The sequence below is a fragment of the Schistocerca piceifrons genome, chromosome X (assembly GCF_021461385.2).
Source record: "Schistocerca piceifrons isolate TAMUIC-IGC-003096 chromosome X, iqSchPice1.1, whole genome shotgun sequence".
Taxonomy (NCBI): domain Eukaryota; kingdom Metazoa; phylum Arthropoda; class Insecta; order Orthoptera; family Acrididae; genus Schistocerca; species Schistocerca piceifrons.
The window spans coordinates 25,480,403-25,504,474 of NC_060149.1; the positions used below are offsets into that span (position 1 = coordinate 25,480,403).

The following is a 24,072-nucleotide window of genomic DNA, read 5'->3' on the forward strand; positions in this document are numbered from 1 at the left end:
ATCTTGTTATGTACGGAAATGGAAATCCTTGTGAACTGTCTATGAAAATAGCCATTCTCAACTAAGGGGGAAAAAACTGTGGAACATACCACTGTCTATAAACTTCACTACTGTGTTGTTGTAGTAGTAGTAGTAGTAGTAGTAGTAGAAATTTGTATTTATATTCAATGTATTTCTATTTGTACTTCATGTATTGTCTCGTTCCACATCTGAGCAACATGCTCACATGTACAAATTGAGACAACACATATACCAGAAATAAACGTCCTTTGTTTTCATATGTGAATGGGTTCCATTGGTTCTAGAGAACAGAATTCTCAACTGATTTAATTTCTTGTTTTTGCTATCTTAGACACTCAAGTATCCAAATTCAGAACACCAGAAGGATTTCTATATTCTAAAGTGTCCTAAGAGGCATACAGACAGTTGTTTTTCTCTTGTTCTATTTGTGAGAGGACCAGGGAAGGAAATGGGGTACCCTCTGCCACGACCGTATGGTGGCTTGCAGAGCATCTGTTTAGATGTAGAAATGCACTGTGACATTCTTGAGACAGGCACTCATTTCTCATTCCTACTAGGAAGCCTCTGCAAATGACAGACATTTTAATTTTGGATTCAGAGGTGACAGGATACATGGAGAATGCTTACTATCAAGGACATTAGTACAAGAGCTTCCATGTGCAGCTGCCTATGTACAAACAGAGATATCCAACTCTAGAATTGAGCGGCTCAGAGGGAGAATGCCATGCTCATATCTTTTTCCATTAACAAGGGGACCTTAAGGTCTCTGAAATCCAGTTCATGATGAGAAATTGCATGTTAGCAGTATACCTCAAGGGTGCACTTCCATAAAAGGTAAAGCACACTTGCCAGAATATTCTGAGAAAAGGGCTGTTATGTTTTATGCACAGCTTGTATGCCGGACAACTTGTATGCCGGACAATTTATATGCTATGGTAGCATAGCGAAATGGCTGGGCCTTTAGTAGACTCGTATGCCATCAGTGCCATCCTGGTAAGCTCACACCTTTGGGAAACAATTTTATTTTTTCAATTGTTTTAAAAATTGTTCTCTTAAATAAGTCAATGACCAGAAATATTATCAGTTACATCACAAACAAGATAATTTAATTTATGAAATTACTGTTACAACTAATTAACATAAAATATGAATTTTAAGTAATATTTTCTTTTTAAAAAGTTGAATAATTTCAAGTGCATCTTAATGGAGGTAAATTAAAACTTTGATTACTATTGTCATTAAAATGTTACTAAAAATTTGATGATAATATAAGCTGTGGAGAGATTAGAAATATTCACTGTAAATTTGAGGAACCAGTTTCTACATGGAAGAGTAAACTATAGCTGTTGCCCTGTTGTACATAAAAATAGGCATATTGTCAGGTGTCAACACCCTCATGGAACTAATCAACCAATGGTCCCTACCTACTACAGCATGATATATACAGTTGTACCCACCCTTATTCTTCTAGAAACTCTCAATGTGCCAGTTCATTCTTGACTTTCGTAGAGATTCGAGCATTCTCTACTGTGATGTATTACAGGAATTTTTGAAATATTATGACTTAAAAAGTCTGTTAATGAAAACATCGTGAAAGTATGAGAAGCTGCAGATGAAATCAGTCAAGATTCAATATATAGTGAAATGTTGAAGGCAAGGTTGATGAAAATAGTTTTGCCTACTTTTTCAGTCGCAGTCATGTTGTACACCAACAGAAAAACTTTCTGGCTAAACATAATTACACCAGAATCTTCACTGTCAATTTCTCATGAAGCAATGTCAAAGGGTGAAAAAATTTATGAATGTACTATGGACACGCTGGCTCTGACAAGGAACCTTTTTCAAAACTCTAAGACCGTAACTCATCAGATGAGGCCGATCCCATTGGGGAAGACTCAGCCCGTTAAAAAAGAAGGAATATTTATCCCCATGGGAAGAATATAAAAAGGAGGCATTTAATTTGATAAGTATCAACAATCAATTCCTGGACATATTATCATTTTGTTAAAGCCAGAGAGAATTATCAACACGTGACTACTCCAAATTTACAATGATGGGCTTTAGTAGCAGCACATCAATTTACAGATTTTGAATTTAAAGCTTTTGACAAGCTGGGTTTATAAATTAAAAAATAAACATTGAATTTGTCAATGAAAAGTGATGAAGCTTGTTCCAAAAAAAGACAGCAAATATCAAAGAAACCTTGCCTTCTGAAGACATTTTTTGAACACAAAAGTTCAAATTGATACTTAATTTCAACAAAGATGATGATATCAACACTGACTAGAGAGGCAGATTATTGCAGAGTATTTACAAATTCATTTTGCTATCTATTTTTATGACACTCTGACAAAATACTTCAATTTCGGTTGGTTTTTTCCAGGTGGTGTACAACTGGACTCTGGCTGAAAAAGGAAGCAGAACTATTTTCATCAAAAGGAAGGACACAAATAAAATGACACATGTACCACTCAATATGATCTCACTCTGTGTAGGAAAGTCTACCTGAATTATTTGTTCGTTTACAAGAAGCAACCAGTAACTTTGACCCCTGAGTTTAAAAAAACAGTAATTGAATATGCATAAAAATATAAAAATGTCGTAATAATGTCTTTGAAATCTGCCAAGCTAGTGACTACTGTATATTGACTTTTTCCAACAGTATTTTAAAGTCTTATTAGGGAAAAGAACAGTTTCTATTAATTATTCAGTCTTGAAGTGGACAAGCAAAGCCTGAATTGTATGATGAAATCTTTCAGAACGACAAGAAATCACTGAAATGTACAAATAAAGTGATTCCCCCACAATGTACTCTTGTCCAATCCTGTGATGTCCTTTTTATAGACAGGTAAAAAAAAATATAATAAAGTGTGTACAAAATTGCGCTTATCTGATTGAAAAGAACAGAAACAAATTCCCATGAAGACTGTATAAAAATAAAAGCAACCGTCATTGCCAATTTCAATGAAATGATCCAGTATGCCTGGTATGCTTCCAGGCTATCTGATGAAAGAGAAATTTTCATGAATGTTAACAGAGTGTTTTCCAATAAACCAAAGGTAGGATCTTACCTGACTCGCCCATATGGCAGGTGAGTCCGCTACAGGCGCAGCCATTTCGCTGTGCTGCCACAGTATATAAACTGGCTGGTACATGAGCTGCATGTAAAACTTTAGAGCTTCTGTTTTTTCTTCTGGCTAGTGTGCTTTAGAACCTTTATGAGGTATACTACTAACATGCAAAGTCTCATTCCAAACTGAATTTCTGAGACCATACAGACCCCTTGTAAGGTGCAGGGATATTTTTTTTCTCCAAGTATACAATTCCAATATTTCTACATGTGATTCGAAGAATGACCCTGCCCAACCTATAACACACATCCCAATTATTGTAGCACCAAACGGCAATTTGCAATAATTTGATAATGGTTCCAGATAGCCGATTTAAAAAGGGTTCAACCTAACATTACCTATTATGTGGGCAATGGGACATACATGAATAGAACAAACTGAAGAACAAAATTTTGCATAACGGCAGCAGAAAGGAATATTCCTGTCTCTGGTGAAATGTATCTTGTTCCTGTGAAGCAACTTAGTGACATGTAACACAGGTCTCAAGTCCACCAGCTGTTTTTATCGAACATTATTAAGAGAAACAAAACTTTGTTACTTCAACAAATTACCTTCATGCAATAGTCAGAACACCTGCTTATACAATCTTCTCGATAATTACAGGTCCAAAAAAGTCTACAAGAAGAAAAGCTACTGGCTAAAGCTAACACAGAAAAAAAATGCATAAATGCTACTTCTAATTCCTTCTCTTCACATTGTCCCAGTCCAGAATTTAGAACTATATATTCCCTAATAGTTATCTTTCCTGTTGTTCTGATATTTATAGAAGTTCTAAAACAGACACCACTTGCGTACCCTATTTTTTTGCAAGTCAGCTCTGTTTCAGCTATTCCTATTTCTCTTCTACCTCTCATACTGATGGTACAATGATTGACAATGATTACATCTTGCAAACATCATCACATCACTCCGTTTTCAGGCCACAAATGGCCCATCGGGACCAACCGACCGCCGTGTCATCCTCATTTGAGGATGCGAATAGGAGGGGCGTGTGGTCAGCACACTGCTCTCCCGGTCGTTATGATGGTTTTCTTTGACCGGAGCCGCTACTATTCGGTCGAGTAGCTCCTCAGTTGGCATCATGAGGCTGAGTGCACCCTGGAAAATGACAACAGCGCATGGCGGCTGGATGGTCACCCATCCAAGTGCCGGCCACGCCCGACAGCGATTAACTTCGGTGATCTCACGGGAACCGGTGTATCCACTGCGGCAAGGCCGTTGCCACATCTTGCAAAGGTGTTAGAAAAAAAATAAACAGGTGATTAAGATTATAATAAAAACACATAAAAATGATTGAAAATATTTATATTTTCTTGCACATTAGTCTTTTTATCAAATGTTTTTCACACACTTGATTCCAGTTTCAATAATGCTTACATTACAATTAACTTTATTTACATGATTCTGTACTTATACCACATCTTTCCAAAAAGCAGTTAATTTACAGGAGGCCTTATACCACATCTCCTTCCAATCATTACTAATTTAATTAACAAAACTGACACACAAACACACAGACACCACCTATCTACCATTACACATAATTTACATGATTCTGTACCTTATACCATTCTTTCCACATCAAAGTTAATGTACCTGATTCTGAACCTTATATCATTTCTCTCCCACTACTCTTTATGTCTGCTATTACTAATGTTGATATGAACTTGGTTATCTACAATTTATTTTAGTATTTACATATTATTGCACATTTTGAAGCCAACAGCTAGCGCACTATTCTCCATACAAGAGCAAGTGTACTACTTTTAAACATACATACAAAATTGTAACAAATGTACTTTTTCACGATAATAAAATGGTATTTACAAACACTGAATATATTAACAACAATTACTAACAACAATTACTAACATACATTTCAGAAATTTGTGTCCCGCAATAATGACTAACAAGCACTTCATTGAAAGAGGAACTCTACTATTAATTCAACTGAGAAAAAATAGTTTTTGGAACAGAAGCTCTTTGTCTACTACTATTTGTTTGGAAAATATAGCTAACTTTTTCAACACATTCTGAGCGGGAAATATCTCCTCTTAAACTTAAAAATTGTACCAGCTGATCTTTTGTGACATCTGGATATTTATCTACAAGACCATGAAGATCAAGTGACAGTATCTCTGGATCCTGAATCTTTAGAAGCTCAGCCAAATTGGCAATTATGTCAAATGGCGAATCAAATTTTGACAGCTTTGGAGCAATACGAACAAAGAAGTCTTTCAATTGATTAGCTTCTTTCATGATCTTGATAGCACATTCTCTCCGTTCTTCATAAGATTTAAATGAAAGTTTCTTGTGAAGCATGGCAGAAATATACCGCTTTGCAACTAAATTTTGCGCCTCTGATAGAACGTAATCAAAATTCCGTGGTCTTAAATGACTGTAGTCAACAAAATAATCATCCAAGGTTACACATATCGTATCTACAGCTTCACTTTTGCCAACCCATCTAGGTGTTATCAGACTCTGAAAATGGCTGTCCAAGTCCAAAAAGGCTTCATCAAGAAGATACTGTGCAGCATCGTCCCTCAGTTGCTAGGGGGGAAAAAAAATATCAAAAAATGAACCTCGCCCAATGAAACTGGGCACAATAATTAAAGTAGCAACTTACTTGGAATGTATTTAACAAAGCCTCAAATTTCATGCCTCCCTCATTGTCACGTACACCTGGAAGCCAATAATGCTGCTTCATCTGCTGAGCCAATTCAACAAAGTGTAGACAATTGTTAACAATGGTTATCATGTACTGTGTGAAGTATGGCATCTGCGAAAAATAAAAATAAATACACAATATCTTTTGTCAAAAGAATACAATTTGATAATATGAAAATAAAATAGAAAATTCCAAGAGTGATTAGGATGCATACTATGTGATCTTTATAAAGAAGAATATAGAGTTAAAATATTTAATTGCAAAACTAGGAAAAAAAGACATCTCTAATATGAGAGCAAAAAGGGTATTATCCAACTGGAACTCTTAAACTTTCTTCTCTCATACTCATACATACATTTTTTCAAGGTTGGTGCCAATATTATTGTGACATGAATCAAAGGAAGACCAATTCTAGAAACAGGAACCCACTGTACACTCAGGCACAGATGCAAGGTTGATTTTTCTGGGGTGGTAGGTGGGGTCAAAGTGTCTTTCTTTCTTTGTTTTTTCCCCCTCCTTGGCATTGACAAAATTATAGTTGAGTGGTAGCAGCACACACAGTGAACCGTGCTCATTGTTCACTAAATCTGTATGTATCTGGCCCATAAGGCAATTACATCACACCAGTTGTGCAAGGGCAGAAACTCCTTAAAACGTCCACAAGTGGAGATGACCTCATGACCCTGGTGTCAAGTTTCACCGAGACTAGAGGGGCAATATGTAGCACAGCATGGTAGATGTAGTGCCGCATATTTCAGATTACCACATTTACATTATGTTTAACAGCATTTGAAGAAAAATAACCAATAAATCCTCAAGGTGTCAAAAGTTTGCATGTTCAAGTGCTTTTGGACAGTAGCCACCACTGGTTAGTAATCTTTCTCTCCAAATGCTGTTAAGTTACTATAAAGGTATGAACAAAACTTTTCTTTTCAGCTAAATGAAATACTGTATTTACTCGAATCTAAGCCGCACTTGAAAAATGAGACTCGAAATAAAGGAAAAAAAATTTTCCCGAATCTAAGCCGCACCTGAAATTTGAGACTTTAAATTCAAGGGGAGAGAAAAGTTTTAGGCAGCACCTCCAAATCGAAACAAAGTTGGTCCATTGTAATATGAGACACAATTTAGGTCGAATGAATGTCTATACAGCTACAGTAGTTTGGTTCGAGTCGTAAGCTTAGCAGTTAAGCTTTACCAGGTAGCCATTGCTATGCGTCAGGCGCTTCATCCATATTTATACCGGTACCCTTCCTTTTTCACGTGCTTCGTCTAGTTCGAATTGATTGCTTATTTTGCTTTGATCTGATAAGTGCCGTTCTCTTTGGTTTAGGTGTTTACGTCACTCTAAGCAGAAAATGCATTACTGTACTGTGTCATGCATTGTTTGTCGCATTCTGATAATGTGTGTTTACAACTTGTCGCCGCTTACAATTAAAAAACAAAAGAGAGGAATCGTCTCATTAAGGAAACAATGGAAAGATACTGCTATTTATTGTTACTTACACTGCTGCTTTCTTTGATAATGATCAACAAGAACCAAACAATACACTGCGTATGATAGAAGATGTTCTGAACAAGAGTTTAGCGAAAATTTTTCTCCGTTTGAAAATCTTTGCAGACGCCTCTTTGGTACATTACATTCTGCACAGAAATTAGAGTCATCTTAGATTTAAAAATCTAGTCAATTGCCGTGCTTTATTTCTGACTGTACCACTATTAGGCATAAGAATAATACGAATATAAACATGACATTATATGTATATTCTTCCGTGTTTGCTGTTGTCTCACTCACTCAAGTTTCGTAGTTGATTAGGCAGACAGGATTTAAATGAGATAGCAGCAAACATGAAACAATACATGGCAAAATGTTTATATTCGCATTATTCTTGTGGTGAAGAGAATACTGCATGTGATTCACAATACATAAAAGTTCCTATTAGCAACCATCTCTTCTCCCACGTAGGAAAAAATTCAGAACGTAGAGTTGGCCATATTGACAAACATCCCAAACAGTCCTGCCAGTCGAATTTTCGTAGTAAATTGAAATGCTGCTACATTCGAAAATGAACAATGTGGAATTTGTATTTACTTCATTGGATAATCTTCCACCTTTTTTTAAATTTATCTACTGACGGAGAGGTTTTGGCGCCAGTATTTATCCTTGTGGCTGCAAAGCATGCCTGTGTAGCGCTACATATATTCGACGGCAGAACTTAGTTGTGGCGGCACCTACTAACATTTTTCAGAACTTCTGCTTACTTTGCACTCAATTCTAAGCCGCAGGCGGTTTTTTGTATTACAAAAACCGGAAAAAAGTGAGGCTTAGATTCAAGTAAATACGGTATTGAGACATTTTCTCTTCTTCCTCTCAGTAATTAGGTGGCAAGAATACTCACAAACAGAAATTTGGCGGGAATGACACAATGATGCCTTAAATTCTTGTAATGCATGAGCGAAATGACAAATTTGAGCTCATTATACAGTAATCTTCATGTAGTGATTGAACGTTCAGTTGGCTTCCACTGTGACCACTCTGTTTCATCTTTTTTGTACTGCTATCTGGACTCTTGTTACCAGTGATGATTTAATGAAGAAATATACTCAAGAACCTCCTCAATCAGATTACAACAAAAGAAGTAGTGATGTCACAGAGTGTGTCATCTTTTCTACACTACTATGTAAAGAAGATTTTCATTTCATAATGTATCAAACTTAGCTTTTTAAATAAATTACAAAAATGCCTTATTGAAACCTTGACGCAATTTTCAAAATGAGTACTGCATAATAAAGAAATATTAGGGGAAAAGTTCATTTAATGATATGAAAACATTCCTGTGCCTGCACACTGTACTACATGGTGCTTATGCTTTAACAATGACCACAAACACTGAAACAATGACCTACCTGACTCCTATCTTCAAAATGCTTCTTTTTGAATTCCACTATCGCTTCACCATACATCTTTCCATATTGTGTTACTTGTTCCATGCTGAGAATCAGTGCTCTAAATGTGAGGTCCTGGCTGGAATTTTTTGAACACCAAATTAACATTTTAAGTATGAACATCTCAAAGACCCATTACTTTGTCTAAAAATGTATAACTTTACACTGCAGATAATCGGGTGTATCAGTAAAATAATATTTGGTTGTCCTTAATAAATGAAATTTTGATATGTTCTTTAGTGCACGAGTGAACTGACTACCAAGCTACTCTATGCAGTTTATCAAGTCATTGTTTAGCAGTTTTCAGTATTATGGGCGAAACATACCACAAAGAGCTAGTTACACAAGTCAGTTAACATGACATGTTGACAAACTCACTCACTCACATTAAAGGCTACACTACATTTGAGGACCACAATTTTACTTCTAAAGATGCACTGTGCAATTAAAATACTCGTAAAATCCTCTCACTCTGCTAGAAAAGTTTATTTATTCTTATTCACAGATGTCAACATTCAAATGAAATGGAAAGTATTGGTTTGGTGATTTACCCACATTTATAAGGGTTAAATAGCATTAGTCTTCCATAACTTACTTTTGACATAGTTCAATAATACTCAGATACCAAGCCTTGAGATTGAGCGTTACACCAGTTGGTCCAGAATACAGAAAAAAATTGTCTGTGTCCTTGCTCAATCATCTTAGTATTTACTTGAAATTAATAAAAATCAAAAATCATTATGGTCATACCACCATCTAAATCACATTCCTTCCACTTCGACATTGTTTTAGATTTAATGTAAAATGATTCTTGTGAAATGAGAACATCAATTAATTTTTAAATTCAGCCAATGAAATGCAAGATAATGAGAAATATATATGAAATGCAGCATAATTATTACCGACACTAATGTACAGCCAGAACAGAATCAAACTTTGGATGGAGAGTACTGCTATTTACACAAACATTGAATATTCCAGAATGTTGGTATTTATACAAATATTTAAGATCACAAAATATAGAAGCAAAACATATTTGAAGAACATTCCATAAACTGTAAGTACTAAACAGCAAATAACTGCTTGTCACAGGGGTTGAACTGGTAAACCACAGTACAGCAACCAATGATGCTGGAATGAGATTTTCACTCTGCAGCGGAGTGTGCGCTGATATGAAACTTCCTGGCAGATTAAAACTGTGTGCCCGACCGAGACTCGAACCCGGGACCTTTGCCTTTCGCGGGCAAGTGCTCTACCAACTGAGCTACCGAAGCACGACTCACGCCCGGTACTCACAGCTTTACTTCTGCCAGTACCTCGTCTCCTACCTTCCAAACTTTACAGTTCGAGTCTCGGTCGGGCACACAGTTTTAATCTGCCAGGAAGTTTCATATCAGTGCACACTCCGCTGCAGAGTGAAAATCTCATTCTGGAAACATCCCCCAGGCTGTGGCTAAGCCATGTCTCCGCAATATCCTTTCTTTCAGGAGTGCTAGTTCTGCAAGGTTCGCAGGAGAGCTTCTGTAAAGTTTGGAAGGTAGGAGACGAGGTACTGGCAGAAGTAAAGCTGTGAGTACCGGGTGTGAGTCGTGCTTCGGTAGCTCAGTTGGTAGAGCACTTGCCCGCGAAAGGCAAAGGTCCCGGGTTCGAGTCTCGGTCGGGCACACAGTTTTAATCTGCCAGGAAGTTTCAACCAATGATGCTAATCACTAAACCACACTGACACACCATTGGTTGTGGCACTGTTCAGTATCTAGAAGAAACAGTGAGCTAATGTTTCAGAAATTCTCATTGGAGCCAACTACTGCACTCTGACTCTAGATCTTGTCAGTTGTCTTCCATATGGAGTCACTGGTGACTCCTCACATTCTGGTCATGTTGTTACATCACCTTCACTATGATGAGCATTGAAACTAGCCCCTCCTGTCAAAGCTTTGCGATCAACCAGTTTCCTTGAACCTACCTTTGTCAATCTGCACCTCTGGACTGTAGCAGGGCTTCACGCAGAGGATATGAATGACATATCTGTGCTTTTGTCATCTTGATGAAGGGTAATAATATTCTACTTTGTATGTGACATCCGACAAGCAAGGAAGGATATGATATGGCACAAAGTGGTACTTTATCCTTTCTCCATGCACAGGCATACAAATTCAAACTGAATCCTGTGGGCTATATCTCACTGTCCCTGATTGGTGCTTGGCATTGCAGCACTCTTAGATTAGATTAGATTAGTTTTTCGGTCCATAGATCCGTGTTGAGGAGATCCTCGTGGATGTGGAACATTTTTTTTTTTAATTTTTTTTTTTTAAAGCTGAAATAACAATACTAATAGTATGAATATAGACAATACATCATTTGTTTCTATTAAAAAATTCATCAATGGAGTAGAAGGAGTTTGCCACTAGTAAGTCTTTCAGGCTCCTTTTAAACTGATCTTTATTTGTAACTAAATTTTTTATGTTTGCTGGCAAATTATTGAAGATGAGTGTTCCTGAGTACTGGACCCCTTCTTGAACTAAAGTAAGTGCTTTTAAGTCCTTGTGCAGATCATTTTTGTTCCTGGTATTGTATGTATGAACTGAGCTGTTTGTTGGAAAAAGAGATATGTTATTTAGGACAAATTTCATTAAGGATTAAATATTCTGAGAGGCAGTAGTTAGTATACCCAGTTCTTTGAAGAGGTTTCTACAGGACATCCGTGAACTTACTCCACAAATAACACGTATTACACGCTTTTGGACTCGGAAAACTTTTGTTTGCCTTGAAGAGTTACCCCAAAATATTATACCATATGACATTATGGAATGAAAGTAGGCAAAGTATGCAAGCTTTTTCATTTTTATGTCAACTATGTCTGCTAACACTCGAATTGCAAATACAGATTTGTTAGGCGTTTCTGCAGTTCTGTGGTGTGCTCCTCCCAACTACATTTATTATCAAGTTGTAATCCCAGGAATTTAAGACAGTCAACCTCTTCTATCTGCTCTTCTTCATACTTTACGCATATTCTGGGTGGAAACCTCTTACAGGTTCTGAATTGCATATAGTGAGTCTTTTTGAAGTTTAATGTCAGTGAGTTGGCTTTAAACCATTTATTAATATCCATGAAAATATCATTAGCAGATCTTTCTAGAACTACATTCGATGTACTATTTATTGCAATACTTGTGTCATCTGCAAACAAAACGAACTCTGCTTCTGGCAGTGTAACTGATGAGAGCTCATTAATGTACACAAGAAAAAGCAATGGCCCTAAGATGGATCCTTGTGGGACTCCACATGTAATTTCCTCCCATTCTGATGATGACTGATGACTTCATTCACTAGTCCCTTACACTGACACCCTTTGTTTCCTGTTAGTGAGGTATGACTGTAACCATTTTGCAGCACTGCCCGTGACACCACAGAATTCTAATTTATTTAAAAGGATGTTGTGGTTCACACAATCGAATGCCTTTTACAAATCACAGAAAATACCTGCTGCTTGTAACTTGTTATTTAATGAATTAAGTACATTTTCACTGTAAGTGTAAATAGCCTTCTCGATATCAGAACCCTTCAGAAATCCAAACTGTGTTCTTGATAATATGTTATTTATGGTCAGATGGTTGAGAAGCTGCCTGTACATTACTTTTTCTAAAATTTTTGAGAAGGCTGGCAAAAGTGAAATCGGTCTGTAGTTTGATGGTATCTTTTTATCCCCTTTCTTGAATAAAGGCTTAACATCTGCATATTTCAGCCAGTCAGGAAATGTCCCTGTTATAATTGACTGGTTACACAAGTAACTTAGAATTGTACTAAACTCTCAAGAACATGCCTTAATTAACTTTGTCGATATTTCATCATAAGCACTAGAATGCTTTGTTTTTAAAGATTTTATTATGGAAGCTATTTCTTTTGGTGAAGTGAGTGACATATTCATGTACCTGAAGCTATTTGTAAAGGCTAGTTTCAGATATTCAAGGGCATTATTTACTGATCCTGACAATCCCATTCTATCAGTAACGGATATAAAGTACTTGTTAAATAGATTTGCCATACTATGCCCATCGGTTACTAATGTGTCATCTACCCTTAGTGCTATTTGCTCCTGTTCCTTTCTGGTTCTACCAGTCTCCTCTTTCACTATATCCCATATTGTTTTTATTTTGTTCCCTGACATTGCTATCTTCTTCTCGTAGTGTATTTGTTTAGATGTCTGAATTACTTTTTTTTAATATTTTACAGTAATCCTTGTATTTAGCTAAATCATCAGCTTGGTCCACAAAAACATTTTCCTTTTTGTCTGACAGGAAATCTTTATTCCTTGTGTAATCCATGGTTTTACTGTAGATTTTGGTTTCATTTGAGTAACTTTTAGAGGAAAACAGTTTTCAAACATGGTACTGACATTGTTCATGAATATGCTATATTTTTCATTCATGTCATGAGCACTATAAACATCTTTCCAGTTCATATCTTTGAGCAGTTTTCTAAAACACTCAATTTTTGGTTGATTGACTACTCTCCTGTACTCAGATGTAGCAGTCTTGATAATCTGCTTAGAATTTACATCTAAAACAAGGAGCTGCATGTCATGATCTGACAGTCCATTTATAACAGGTTTTATGATATGATTTTGTTCATTTGATTTGTCTATAAAAATGTTATCAATGGCTGTCCTTGAGGATTTAGTGATCGTAGTTGGAAAGTTTACAGTGTGTGTTAGATTGAAAGACAACATTACTAACTGCAGTAAATGTTTACTAGAAGATTGCATTAGAAAATCTGTATTAAAGTCACCAGCAAATAAAATTTCTTTGTTTCTTCCTGTTAAATAACCCAAAAGAGCTTCCAGATGATTTATGAATAGATTTTAATTTCCTGCAGGTGCTCGGTAAATAGTTACTGTTATATAGGATCTGTTATGGAACTCTGCTTCTGTTGCACATGCTTCTAGATGCTGCTCTAAACAGAGCACCTGGGTGTCCAGGATCCGTATGTGACCAAGCAGTATTGCTTCTTTGGTCCTGGTGATGTGGTGTTTCACAGTCATCCTGAGTATCGTCCAACTGAAACAACAAGAGTGTATCCATTGTCGTTTCAGCCTCAAGACCTTGGAGCAGGAAGAACAGTATGAAGCCCGTACTGTCTTGCTCCGCTTTGTTGTATGTGACTGTCATGATGAGCAGTACTGTACCCCAATATCTCAATTCGTCATGAACATACATCAAGAGCACATCTACTGGCATCTTATTAAAGCATTTTTGACCAACAGAATAATGCAGAACCTCACACATCAAAAACATCCCAAATAAGTGGCATAGTACAGGGGGAAGAAGACACTTGAAAACGAGAATCATTTCCTGATACATGTCATGTAAAATAAAAATAAAAGAAAACCTTGACTAGTAGCAGAAGTGTTATTTATAAACAAACCAACTCTGAAAACATTCCTGCAAAGAGGTGGAGGAGATTAGTGTTTAACATCCTGTCGACAGCAAGGACATTAGAGATGGAGCATGAGCTCTGATTAGAGAAGGACAGAGAAGGAAATCAGCCATGCCCTTCCAAAGGGAGCATCCAGGCATTTACCTTAAGTGATTAAGAGAAATCACAGAAAACCTAAATGTGGATGGTCTGATGTGGGTTTGAACCATCGTTCTCCCAAATGTGAGTCCAGTCTGCTAACCACTGTGCTACCTCATTCAACATTCCTGTAAAGAACATTGTGGACTTCGCAACTGATGGGGCGCCTGCGATGGAAAGGAGAGAAAAGGTATTCATAGCCTTGTGTTGGAAAAACAATAGCTTTCCAAAATTTCTGGCTCAACATCATGTAATACACCAGCAGTCACTGTGTGGAAAGCATTTAAGTACGAACAACATAACGGAAACAGTCATAAAAGTAGTGAACAAAGTTAGAGTACATGAAATTCTACTGCAGTATTTACTGCTTCATACTAAGTTTGGCTTAGTCGATGTAGAGATTCACAATGTTACACTTTTTCTGTTTGAAACAAACCCTTGATGACAAGTTCTTCAATATCAATCCACTGACATTCTTTCAGAGTAGAGAAGGGAATTCAAAAATGCTTCCAAGATTTCAAAAGCATTTCAATTGCTGCACAGTCTGTTAAATCATGTTTTACAAAGCTTGATGGTGAAGACTCCTCTCTTTGTGTCATGGAACATTGAGTCTAAATAAGTGTAAATGCTGAACTTGGCCAAGATGGGAAAATGAGTGAAGTGTCTGGTGGTGTAAGGAGTAAACTTTCGGAAGAAAATACTGTTTCCAGTCACCAGTGAAGATGTTATTTCTCGAAAAGCTTATGCCTATGCCTATGGGTTACACTAACTCAAACTCGCTATGACAACCGGAGGCTGCTGCAGTTAAACTGAGAGGCATTGCGCCCCCAAAGGGAGGAACTAGTAGACATCAGTCGTGGACTCAGCTGGCAGGCAAGAGAGCATTCCCAGTATACTGACTACTGACACATTCTCATCAACCCATCCGGTGCATCCCATGTGCCCGCCCCCCCCCCCCCCCCCCCACTGTCCTACTGATGGGCAGAGCTTGCATCATTGTGTGTCCCTTCGTCAGCAATACTACATGGGATGGTGTTTACATCGACTGAGCATGGGTGTTCCGCAAAACATCCAGTACTATGCAGGCCCAGGCTCAGCCATTGTCTTACCAAAGAGAAGTACAGTACGTCACATGAAAGATAATCAAAAAAGAAAATTCAAAAAACCATTTTTCCTCTCAATAAAACGCTCACCCTTCACAGAAGACCCTGCTTCGGTGGAGCTGGAACTCATTTTCAAAATGATTTATCTTTAAAACCACTTTCTTCAAGCTCTGAAAACATTTCCATCTCTTGCTTCTAAAGTAAACTACTCAGTTTATGTCCAGTTTGGTCCTTAAGTGAAGGCAACGTTCAGCTTTACATACCTATGTGAGGTTTCTTTTACTAGTATGAAATTTATACAAAACAAGTAGAGAAGCAGACTCATTAGTGAATACTGACAACTATATTTGAATGACAGCCACTACCCATTCTCCCAACACTAAAAAGAACACCTGTTGGTGACAATAAGTGCCACTCCCTCATTAAAGCTAGTAAGGCTGATACAAAAATCTGTTCTTACATTTGTAATTTATTACTCACTACACCTTCACATTTACTAGAAATATAAATTTACAGGCAATAAACAACTTTAAGATCTTTTAAAGTACTTATTTTTGTCCCATTTCTTTTAATGCCCCACAGTTGGACTCAAAAACAGTACAGTGGCTCAGAAGCTTCATACATTTGGCAACCACTGTGTTAGATGCAATTTTGATGATCACAATCATGACAGCCTGCAGTTTCTTGGCACATTGGTTCAACATGAAGTGTGATTGATTGGGGCACCACTGGAATGAAACAGGACATTGATGGTTTTACATTTAACGCTATCTGAACAGAAACTGCTACTACAGCGGAGGGATTTTAAGGCCCTTGGTACTGATCCACCTTCAGACAACTCCACATCCCATATTTTGATAGTTTTCCTACGAGCACATGGTGGGGAACAAGGATTGCTTCTTCAAAGAATGATTGGTACCAGTGCTTCCTTTGTTTTACATGTTCAAACATGTCTGGGATAAGGTTGGTTGGCAACTTGTTCATTAGCGTCATGTGGCAAACCACACTTTTGCTTTATTGACCCATGTGGAGGAGGAGGAGGCGGAGGAGGAAGGCGGGGGAGGGCAGATCTCAAGAAGTGTATCCCAGACCTCTTTGAATTCTCTGTCATGATATTAAACAATCTTAACTTTTCCCAGTAACAAATAATCTAAGTTATATTATACAGGGGGGGGGGGGGGATGCCTCTTACTTTTGATTTGGAATTACATTTTATGTTTACTGTTTGGATATATGCAGAGAGAAATAGCAATTTAGCTACTATTGACCAATACATGGTCACCTGTTACGTATCACAACTTAATTATTATCACACAAAAATTATTCACTAAAGAAACTGAGAGCAAGTAATATGCCTTTATAGTAAATATTACCAAGTACAATATTTTCTTTTAATCAGCGTAATTGCTGCATACCAGAGAAGGTGCATTCTTTCCATGCCATAACAATACCAAATACTGAAAGTATATTACCTGATAGTTCTTGTTACCTGAAGATTCTGATCAATCATTTGAAACACAATGACTGGAGCAGCAGTGTGATAATAACCTTCTTGATCACCAACTTCTGGTAAAGCCCCACTGTTCCAGTCTGTTTTTTCTGTTTCCAACGTTTTTTGCATCCACTCAATATAGTTCTTTTGCATATTCTACAAACAGAAGGGGAGACAAAAATCTGTTATTTTTTAAAGACAGAGTACTCTGAATTTAGTTCATGGTTAAGAAACTCACACTTAAATATTTCTGTTGTAGATCTTCTACAATTGCATTGTTTAGGAGTGGTCCAACAGACTGAATATTTAGTTCTGGGTGCTGCATTAGTTCTGGACCAACATACGTATTCATTATCCATGAAAGTATGGAAACATACTCATTGCCTTCCAGGCCATTGCTGATCAACTCCTGCAGCTGCAAGAAGACAAAATACAGTTGTATCAAAACACACAAAATTATAACACAGGAAAGTCCAATCCAAGCATACTAACTTTCTGCATTTTAGTATTCTAATGAAGACCAGTCTGAGGGCCAAAAAGTATCACAATGCAGATTTGTTTGAATACATAATGAGAACCGGCCCCAATCGAAAATCAAGCAGGAAAAGCAGTTACAGTTTCCAATTTCCACAGCACAATTTTTTGCTGTAGTATGTGTTAAGTATCTGTTATTTAGAATCAGAGCACAAGTTCACCTATTTTTTAGTCTGGTAAATAAAGTTTTAAGCATTGTGCATGGTTAGGAAGAATTACACTTTGACTTACACTTTTCTACTTACATGTCTAGACAGACATTTGTGATACATGTGAACATATGTATTCAAAATATCCCACTGTGGTGGAAAGCAAGGCACACACAATGTCTTTACAACTCTCAGGTCTTCCAGGATAAGCTGTCTTGTGAGCTGTGGGGGGAAAGAAATTAATTAGTGTGCACAGCAAATTGCAAACAACATTCATCGATATAGATGTCATCTGGAAGGAGGAGGAGGAAAAATATTCTTCAGTTAAAGTCAAAGAAAGGAGAATAACAAAGCAACAAATATCTCCAAATAATATGACATTATATTGTGATTTGGCATAAACTTATTTTACCTCATTAGGACAGAAAATCAATGAAGCAGGAAGTGTTACAATGATTTTTTTTTTCGTCGTATGGCACAAGCATTTTCTTTCTGTATCATTTTGTGCTTCCAGAATAATAATTCAGTTTATTAATTTAATTTCACTTTGCATAATACTGAAAGTGGTACTGCAAAGGTTAATTCATTTAACGCACAATATTTAACCAAAAAATTTGAAGAGGTTCCACAGTAAATTAGGTATAGCCAGGATGGAAATATAACACAAAGAAAATGTATAAGTGAAAGGTAAGACAATCATAATATGATATTATTAACCCTTTTCTTCTATATGTTCAAGTACACTAAACAAAACTGGCCACAAATTGATATTCGGGCAAGTATCAATGGAAAATTATTAACTTTGGTGGCCAATGGATGAATGTCTGACACTGCAGTGCAATTCCACCATGCAGCTAGCACGGATAGTAAACAGGGGACTTGTCGACACCAGGGCATAAAGTCTTTGCAAATTTCATTCGGAGTACTCAGTTGGACACTAACTAAGACTTGCAAACAGGTGCCTGAACAATACATATAGATGTCAGTGTTTGACGGAGGAATTGAAGATGGGCTCAAAGAAAACAGTTGGACTAATGGGAGAATAGCTCAACATTTGAACAGGAGAAATGCCCCTATTCAACAATGTGGGCAGGAATGGGTGGACCATGACCGAATGCAGCATCAATAAGGAAGCAGTCGACCTACAGATATGAGAATGTGAGGACAAAGCAATCAGAGGCACCATTCACCCAATGTGCAGCTGGTGCTCCAGTGATCACACGGAGCATTAGTAGGTGACTCTTCACAGAAAGGGGGTCGAGTTCACGGTGCCCTTTGAGCCGACCACCATTGACCTCTGTACACCAAGCCCATTTGTAGTGGTGTTGGCACATTTGGCCTGAAATATCGACTGGAGTAGAACTGTCTTCAGTGGTGAAGATGAATCCTGCTTTGAACTGAGCCTTGACGACTGTTGAAGATGTGTCTGGAGACACTCCAGACAACAGTGGGATATCAACCTGAATTGGCCGCTGCATGGGCCGACAACCGGGAGTGATGGTCTCAGGAGCCATTTCATTTCATAGCAGGATGCCTTTCGTTGTCATCCGCAGCAGTCTGCAGCACAGTGGTATGTTGCCGATATTCTAGGTGCCATTTTCTTGCCCTTCATGGCAAGCCATCCTGGACTTATATTTCGACAAGATAATGCCCACTTGCACATAGCAAGAGTTTGTACTGCTTGTCTTCACGATTGCCAAACCCTACCTTGGCCAGCAAGGTTATCAGATCTCCTCCCAATTGAGAACGTTTGGAGCATTATGGGCAGAGCCCTCCAACCAGCTTGGGATGTTGATGATTAACACACTAATTGGACAGAATTTGGCATAATATCCCTCAGGATCCCTCGTGTTTATGCTCTGGTAGCTTTGGTTATTCGCAAATTGAGCTTCGCCAATGAAGTAACCAACTGAGAAATATGAATAATCTGGCCAATGATTCACTACTCCTCTTCGGTATCAAAAGGATGAACATGTCTTTACAGATAGGCACTACCACCAAACCTAGACCACACAGACAGATTTACCATGCCATATCCTCACACACCCCCAATCCTCCCACTACCCCAAAAATTAACTACAAAAGACCACCTCCCTTGTCACCCCAATATCATCCTGGACTGGAACAACTGAACCATATCCTTGTCAGGGCTTTGATATTCTCTCATCGTGTCCTGAAATGAGGAATACCCTAATCAAGATGAGCAACTAGCTCCCCTTTCATCAATATGGGAAATAATTAACCGTGGCCTCCAAAAGTTCCAATTTACAGTCACTTTAATTTAAGAAATTCATAAAACATCTTTATATATCTAAAAACAAAGATGATGTGACTTACCAAATGAAAGTGCTGGCAGGTCGACAGACACACAAACAAACACAAACATACACACAAAATTCAAGCTTTCGCAACAAACTGTTGCCTCATCAGGAAAGAGGGAAGGAGAGGGGAAGATTTTATATAGGCGGGATAAATTTGTATTACGGTAAAAAGGGAAGGTGAATAGAAAGTGAGACTACTGGTAAACGCAGAAAGAGAAAATAAAGAGAAAATAAGACGACAGGAAAGATTTCGAGATGCAACAGCGACAATAACAAACGTAATTGTTGGGTTCAAATTAATGATATGGTTATAATAGAGGGAAACATTCTTTTATATATAGGCGGGATAAATTTGTATTACGGTAAAAAGGGAAGGTGAATAGAAAGTGAGACTACTGGTAAACGCAGAAAGAGAAAATAAAGAGAAAATAAGACGACAGGAAAGATTTCGAGATGCAACAGCGACAATAACAAACGTAATTCACCTTCCCTTTTTACCGTAATACAAATTTATCCCGCCTATATATAAAATATAACCATATCATTAATTTGAACCCAACAATTACGTTTGTTATTGTCGCTGTTGCATCTCGAAATCTTTCCTGTCGTCTTATTTTCTCTTTATTTTCTCTTTCTGCGTTTACCAGTAGTCTCACTTTCTATTCACCTTCCCTTTTTACCGTAATACAAATTTATCCCGCCTATATATAAAATCTTCCCCTCTCCTTCCCTCTTTCCTGATGAGGCAACAGTTTGTTGCGAAAGCTTGAATTTTGTGTGTATGTTTGTGTTTGTTTGTGTGTCTGTCGACCTGCCAGCACTTTCATTTGGTAAGTCACATCATCTTTGTTTTTAGATATATATTTCCTACGTGGAATGTTTCCCTCTATTATAACCATAAAACATCTTTATTATGACAGATTTGGAAAAATAATTTTTCCTTATTATGAACTGTGACAAAGTGCAGAATCTGTATATTGTAAACAAAAATAAAACAGTGTGCTCTCTCAGAGTAAGACTGCAATCAGAAGTAAATTATTCTGAAGCTTCAAAGGACAGTTCTACCTGCTCACAAAATATAAATAGGAAAGCTATTAGCAAGTACTGTTTGTACATTCCATAAAAATGAGACAAACTGTCTTGGAAGAAGAATTTAATATTATGGTTTCATGTACAATTGACAATGAGGAAATTAGAGGTGGAATGCACACCACTGCACTACGTTACACAGTCGAAATTACATTTGTGTGAAATGGGATTATGTAATGTAAAGTGAAGGAAGATTAGGATTTAACATGCAATGACAACATTGTTTTAGAGACAAAGCACAAGTTCAGATTGAGAAAGGAAAGGAAAGGAAATTAGCTGTGTCCTTTTTTAAATAAACCATCCTGGAATTTGCATTGATTGATAAATGGAAACCACAAACAACGTAAATGTGGTTGGCTAGATGGGGATTTGAACTCAGTTCTACTGAATGCTTAGCTATTTTTTTCCTTCAAATGTTCAAATGTATGAAACTTCCTGGCAGATTAAAACTGTGTGCCGGACCGAGACTTGCACTCGGGACCTTTGCCTTTCGTGGGCAAGTGCTCTACCAACTGAGCTACCCAAGCACGACTCACGCCCCGTCCTCACAGCTTTACTTCTGCCAGTACCACGTCTCCTACCTTCCAAACTTAACAGAAGCTTTCCTGTGAACCTTGCAGAACTAGCACTCCTGAAAGAAAGGATATTACGGAGACATGGCTTAGCCACAGCCTGGGGGATGTTTCCAGAATGAGATTTTCACTCTGCAGTGGAGTGTGCACTGATATGAAAATTCCTGGCAGTTTGGAAGGTAGGAGACGAGGTACTGGCAGAAGTAAAGCTGTTAGGACGGGGCTTGAGTCGTGCTTGGGTAGCTCAGTTGGTAGAGCACTTGCCCGCGAAAGGCAAAGGTCCTGATTTCGAGTCTCGGTCCAGCACACAGTTTTAATCTGCCAGGAAGTTTCATATCAGTGCACACTCCGCTGCAGAGTGAAAATCCCATTCTGTTCAAATGTATGATAGTGCAAATTGCTTGCTACTTCAAACACATAACACAAACAATTCTTTCAGACCATTGTCTGGGTTATTAGGATAAAAATTTTGAAAATGCATTAATAACAGCCCCAACTCCAATTTGTGGTGATTTCATAACCACCGGAAATTTATCAGGTTATCATCTTTTGCAGAACACACCACCATCAAAATCTGCACTTTCATACAATTAAATACACAACTAATCAATATGAACTCAAGAGTTCTTGTATTTTTATGCATGAATAAACTGGATTAACTTCATTTGAATGGAATACTTATCTACATGATATACTGACCTCTAGGTATCTCACTAGCCACATTTTATTGTCTTCTCTCTCATCAACTTGTGTACCTTCAATCCGCTGAGCTACAGATTTTTCAAGCACATCCAAAGCTTTCTCGCGCCATTTCTTTGGTCTACCTGGTGGTAAAAACCCACTCTGTTTTTGACGCTAAAAATGAGAAATTGGAAGGTGAATTGTGTGTGTTGCATGACCGGTGACTTAATTTCAAAACAACTATTTATGACAACCTGAAGAGCAAAACTATCCGCTTTCTCTTCCCTCTCGATAATGCGAAGAGCAGTTACAATAACTGTAGGCTCTTTCCTCACTGTATTAAGTGTGCGGCTCAAGATAAGGCGTATCTGCTTCTCCAAAAGATTGGACAGCTCTTCCACTTCCTGGAAATAAGCTTCTAACATGCTTTTATCTGCAGGGGCCTGATTAGGCAACTTATGTAGTTCATAGAGAAGATCATCTCTAGAATTTTCTAGGTCACTTAAACTCTGGAACAAAAGTATACAAAATAAAGAAATGCACAAATAGACAAATTTTACTGTATAAAACAAAAATTCCCAACTAAATACGTGAAAGTAAATGTATAAAAATACGTTACCTGATGTGTGTATAAAAGTTTTCCTTCATTTATCATCCACTGTTTCGTTCTCTCAACACTTTCACGCACTGTAAAAATGTGCTTAAGATTCTCCATGGCTGTCACATATTGAGAATGTCTCATATTCTCATCACAGACAACTTGTAATTGTGAATGTAGTTGAGGAACTGCTACAAACGAATCTTCGATCCATTTTAAGCTGGATAAAACATACAAAAGCATTAATATTTTGACTATTTTTGCAAAAGTGATCATTAGATTGAGAAGTATTTATGCAACACAAAACAATAACTTAAAAGATCTTTTGCACAGTGTAGATTTTGTTAGGTCCTGCATGCAGACTGACAAATAAGTCATACACTGAACAGGTAGAACATTATTACCACCCACTTAAGTGCCTTACTAAAAATGTAACATCTTGTGGCTAACACAGCAGCAATGAAGGGATGCAAGCAGTCAGCAATAAAATTGGTGTAATCAGCAGATTTCATTGCACTTACTGTAACAATTACCAATGTTACAGGAGGTCCAATTGAATAAACCTATAGTACAATATAGAACAAGTGTGTGTCACAAGAGGGGAAGCAGTCTTTTCAGTAACTACTTGGTTTAACAATCATGTAAGAAGGTTGTATATGCGGATGAGACCTGGAGACACGAAGGTTTCAGATTGATTACATGATGTTACTGCACAGATTTCAAAACCAGATTTTAAACTGCAAGACTTTTCCTGCAGCAAATGTGGACTCTGACCATTCATTGGTTATGAATTGCAGACTTAAACTGAAGAGACTGAAGAAAGTTTGGAAATTTATGAGACAGCGCTTGAATAAATTGAATGAACTAAAGGTTGAGAGCTTCAGAGGGAGCATTAGATAATACCTCACTGAAATGGAGGAAAGGAACACAATAGAAGATGAATGGGTAGCTTTCACAGGTGATATACTGAAGTAAGCAGAGGATCAAATATATAAAAATACATGGACCAAGATATAACCAACAAGATACCGAATTTAATTAACAAATGGACATAACAATTAAGAAATTCAGTGTATAAAGCATCCTTCTGTCGCTGAGCAGTGTGTCAGCAGTGCGCAAATAGCAGCATTACTGCATTTACTATACAGTCTTGTATTTTAATAACCGTTTAAATTTTGTGTAGAATTGTTTGT

General features: G+C 37.4%; 1 protein-coding gene across 3 annotated transcripts in view; it reads right to left on the reverse strand.

Annotated features, from left to right (window-relative positions):
• Positions 1-4,442: 4,442 nt before the first annotated feature.
• LOC124721712 (exocyst complex component 3) overlaps positions 4,443-24,072 on the reverse strand; it is a 56,938-nt gene continuing 37,308 nt past the window's right edge. For all 3 annotated transcript variants that reach the window (XM_047246797.1, XM_047246798.1, XM_047246799.1), the window contains 9 exons: positions 22,901-23,099; positions 22,536-22,790; positions 22,300-22,455; positions 17,715-17,840; positions 17,174-17,350; positions 16,916-17,091; positions 8,731-8,848; positions 5,782-5,934; positions 4,443-5,705 (listed from right to left, as the gene is read on the reverse strand). In XM_047246797.1, coding sequence (XP_047102753.1) covers positions 5,094-5,705; positions 5,782-5,934; positions 8,731-8,848; positions 16,916-17,091; positions 17,174-17,350; positions 17,715-17,840; positions 22,300-22,455; positions 22,536-22,790; positions 22,901-23,099 — 1,972 coding nt within the window. In that variant the 3' untranslated portion in view covers positions 4,443-5,093. The remainder of the gene's footprint in view (positions 5,706-5,781; positions 5,935-8,730; positions 8,849-16,915; positions 17,092-17,173; positions 17,351-17,714; positions 17,841-22,299; positions 22,456-22,535; positions 22,791-22,900; positions 23,100-24,072) is intronic.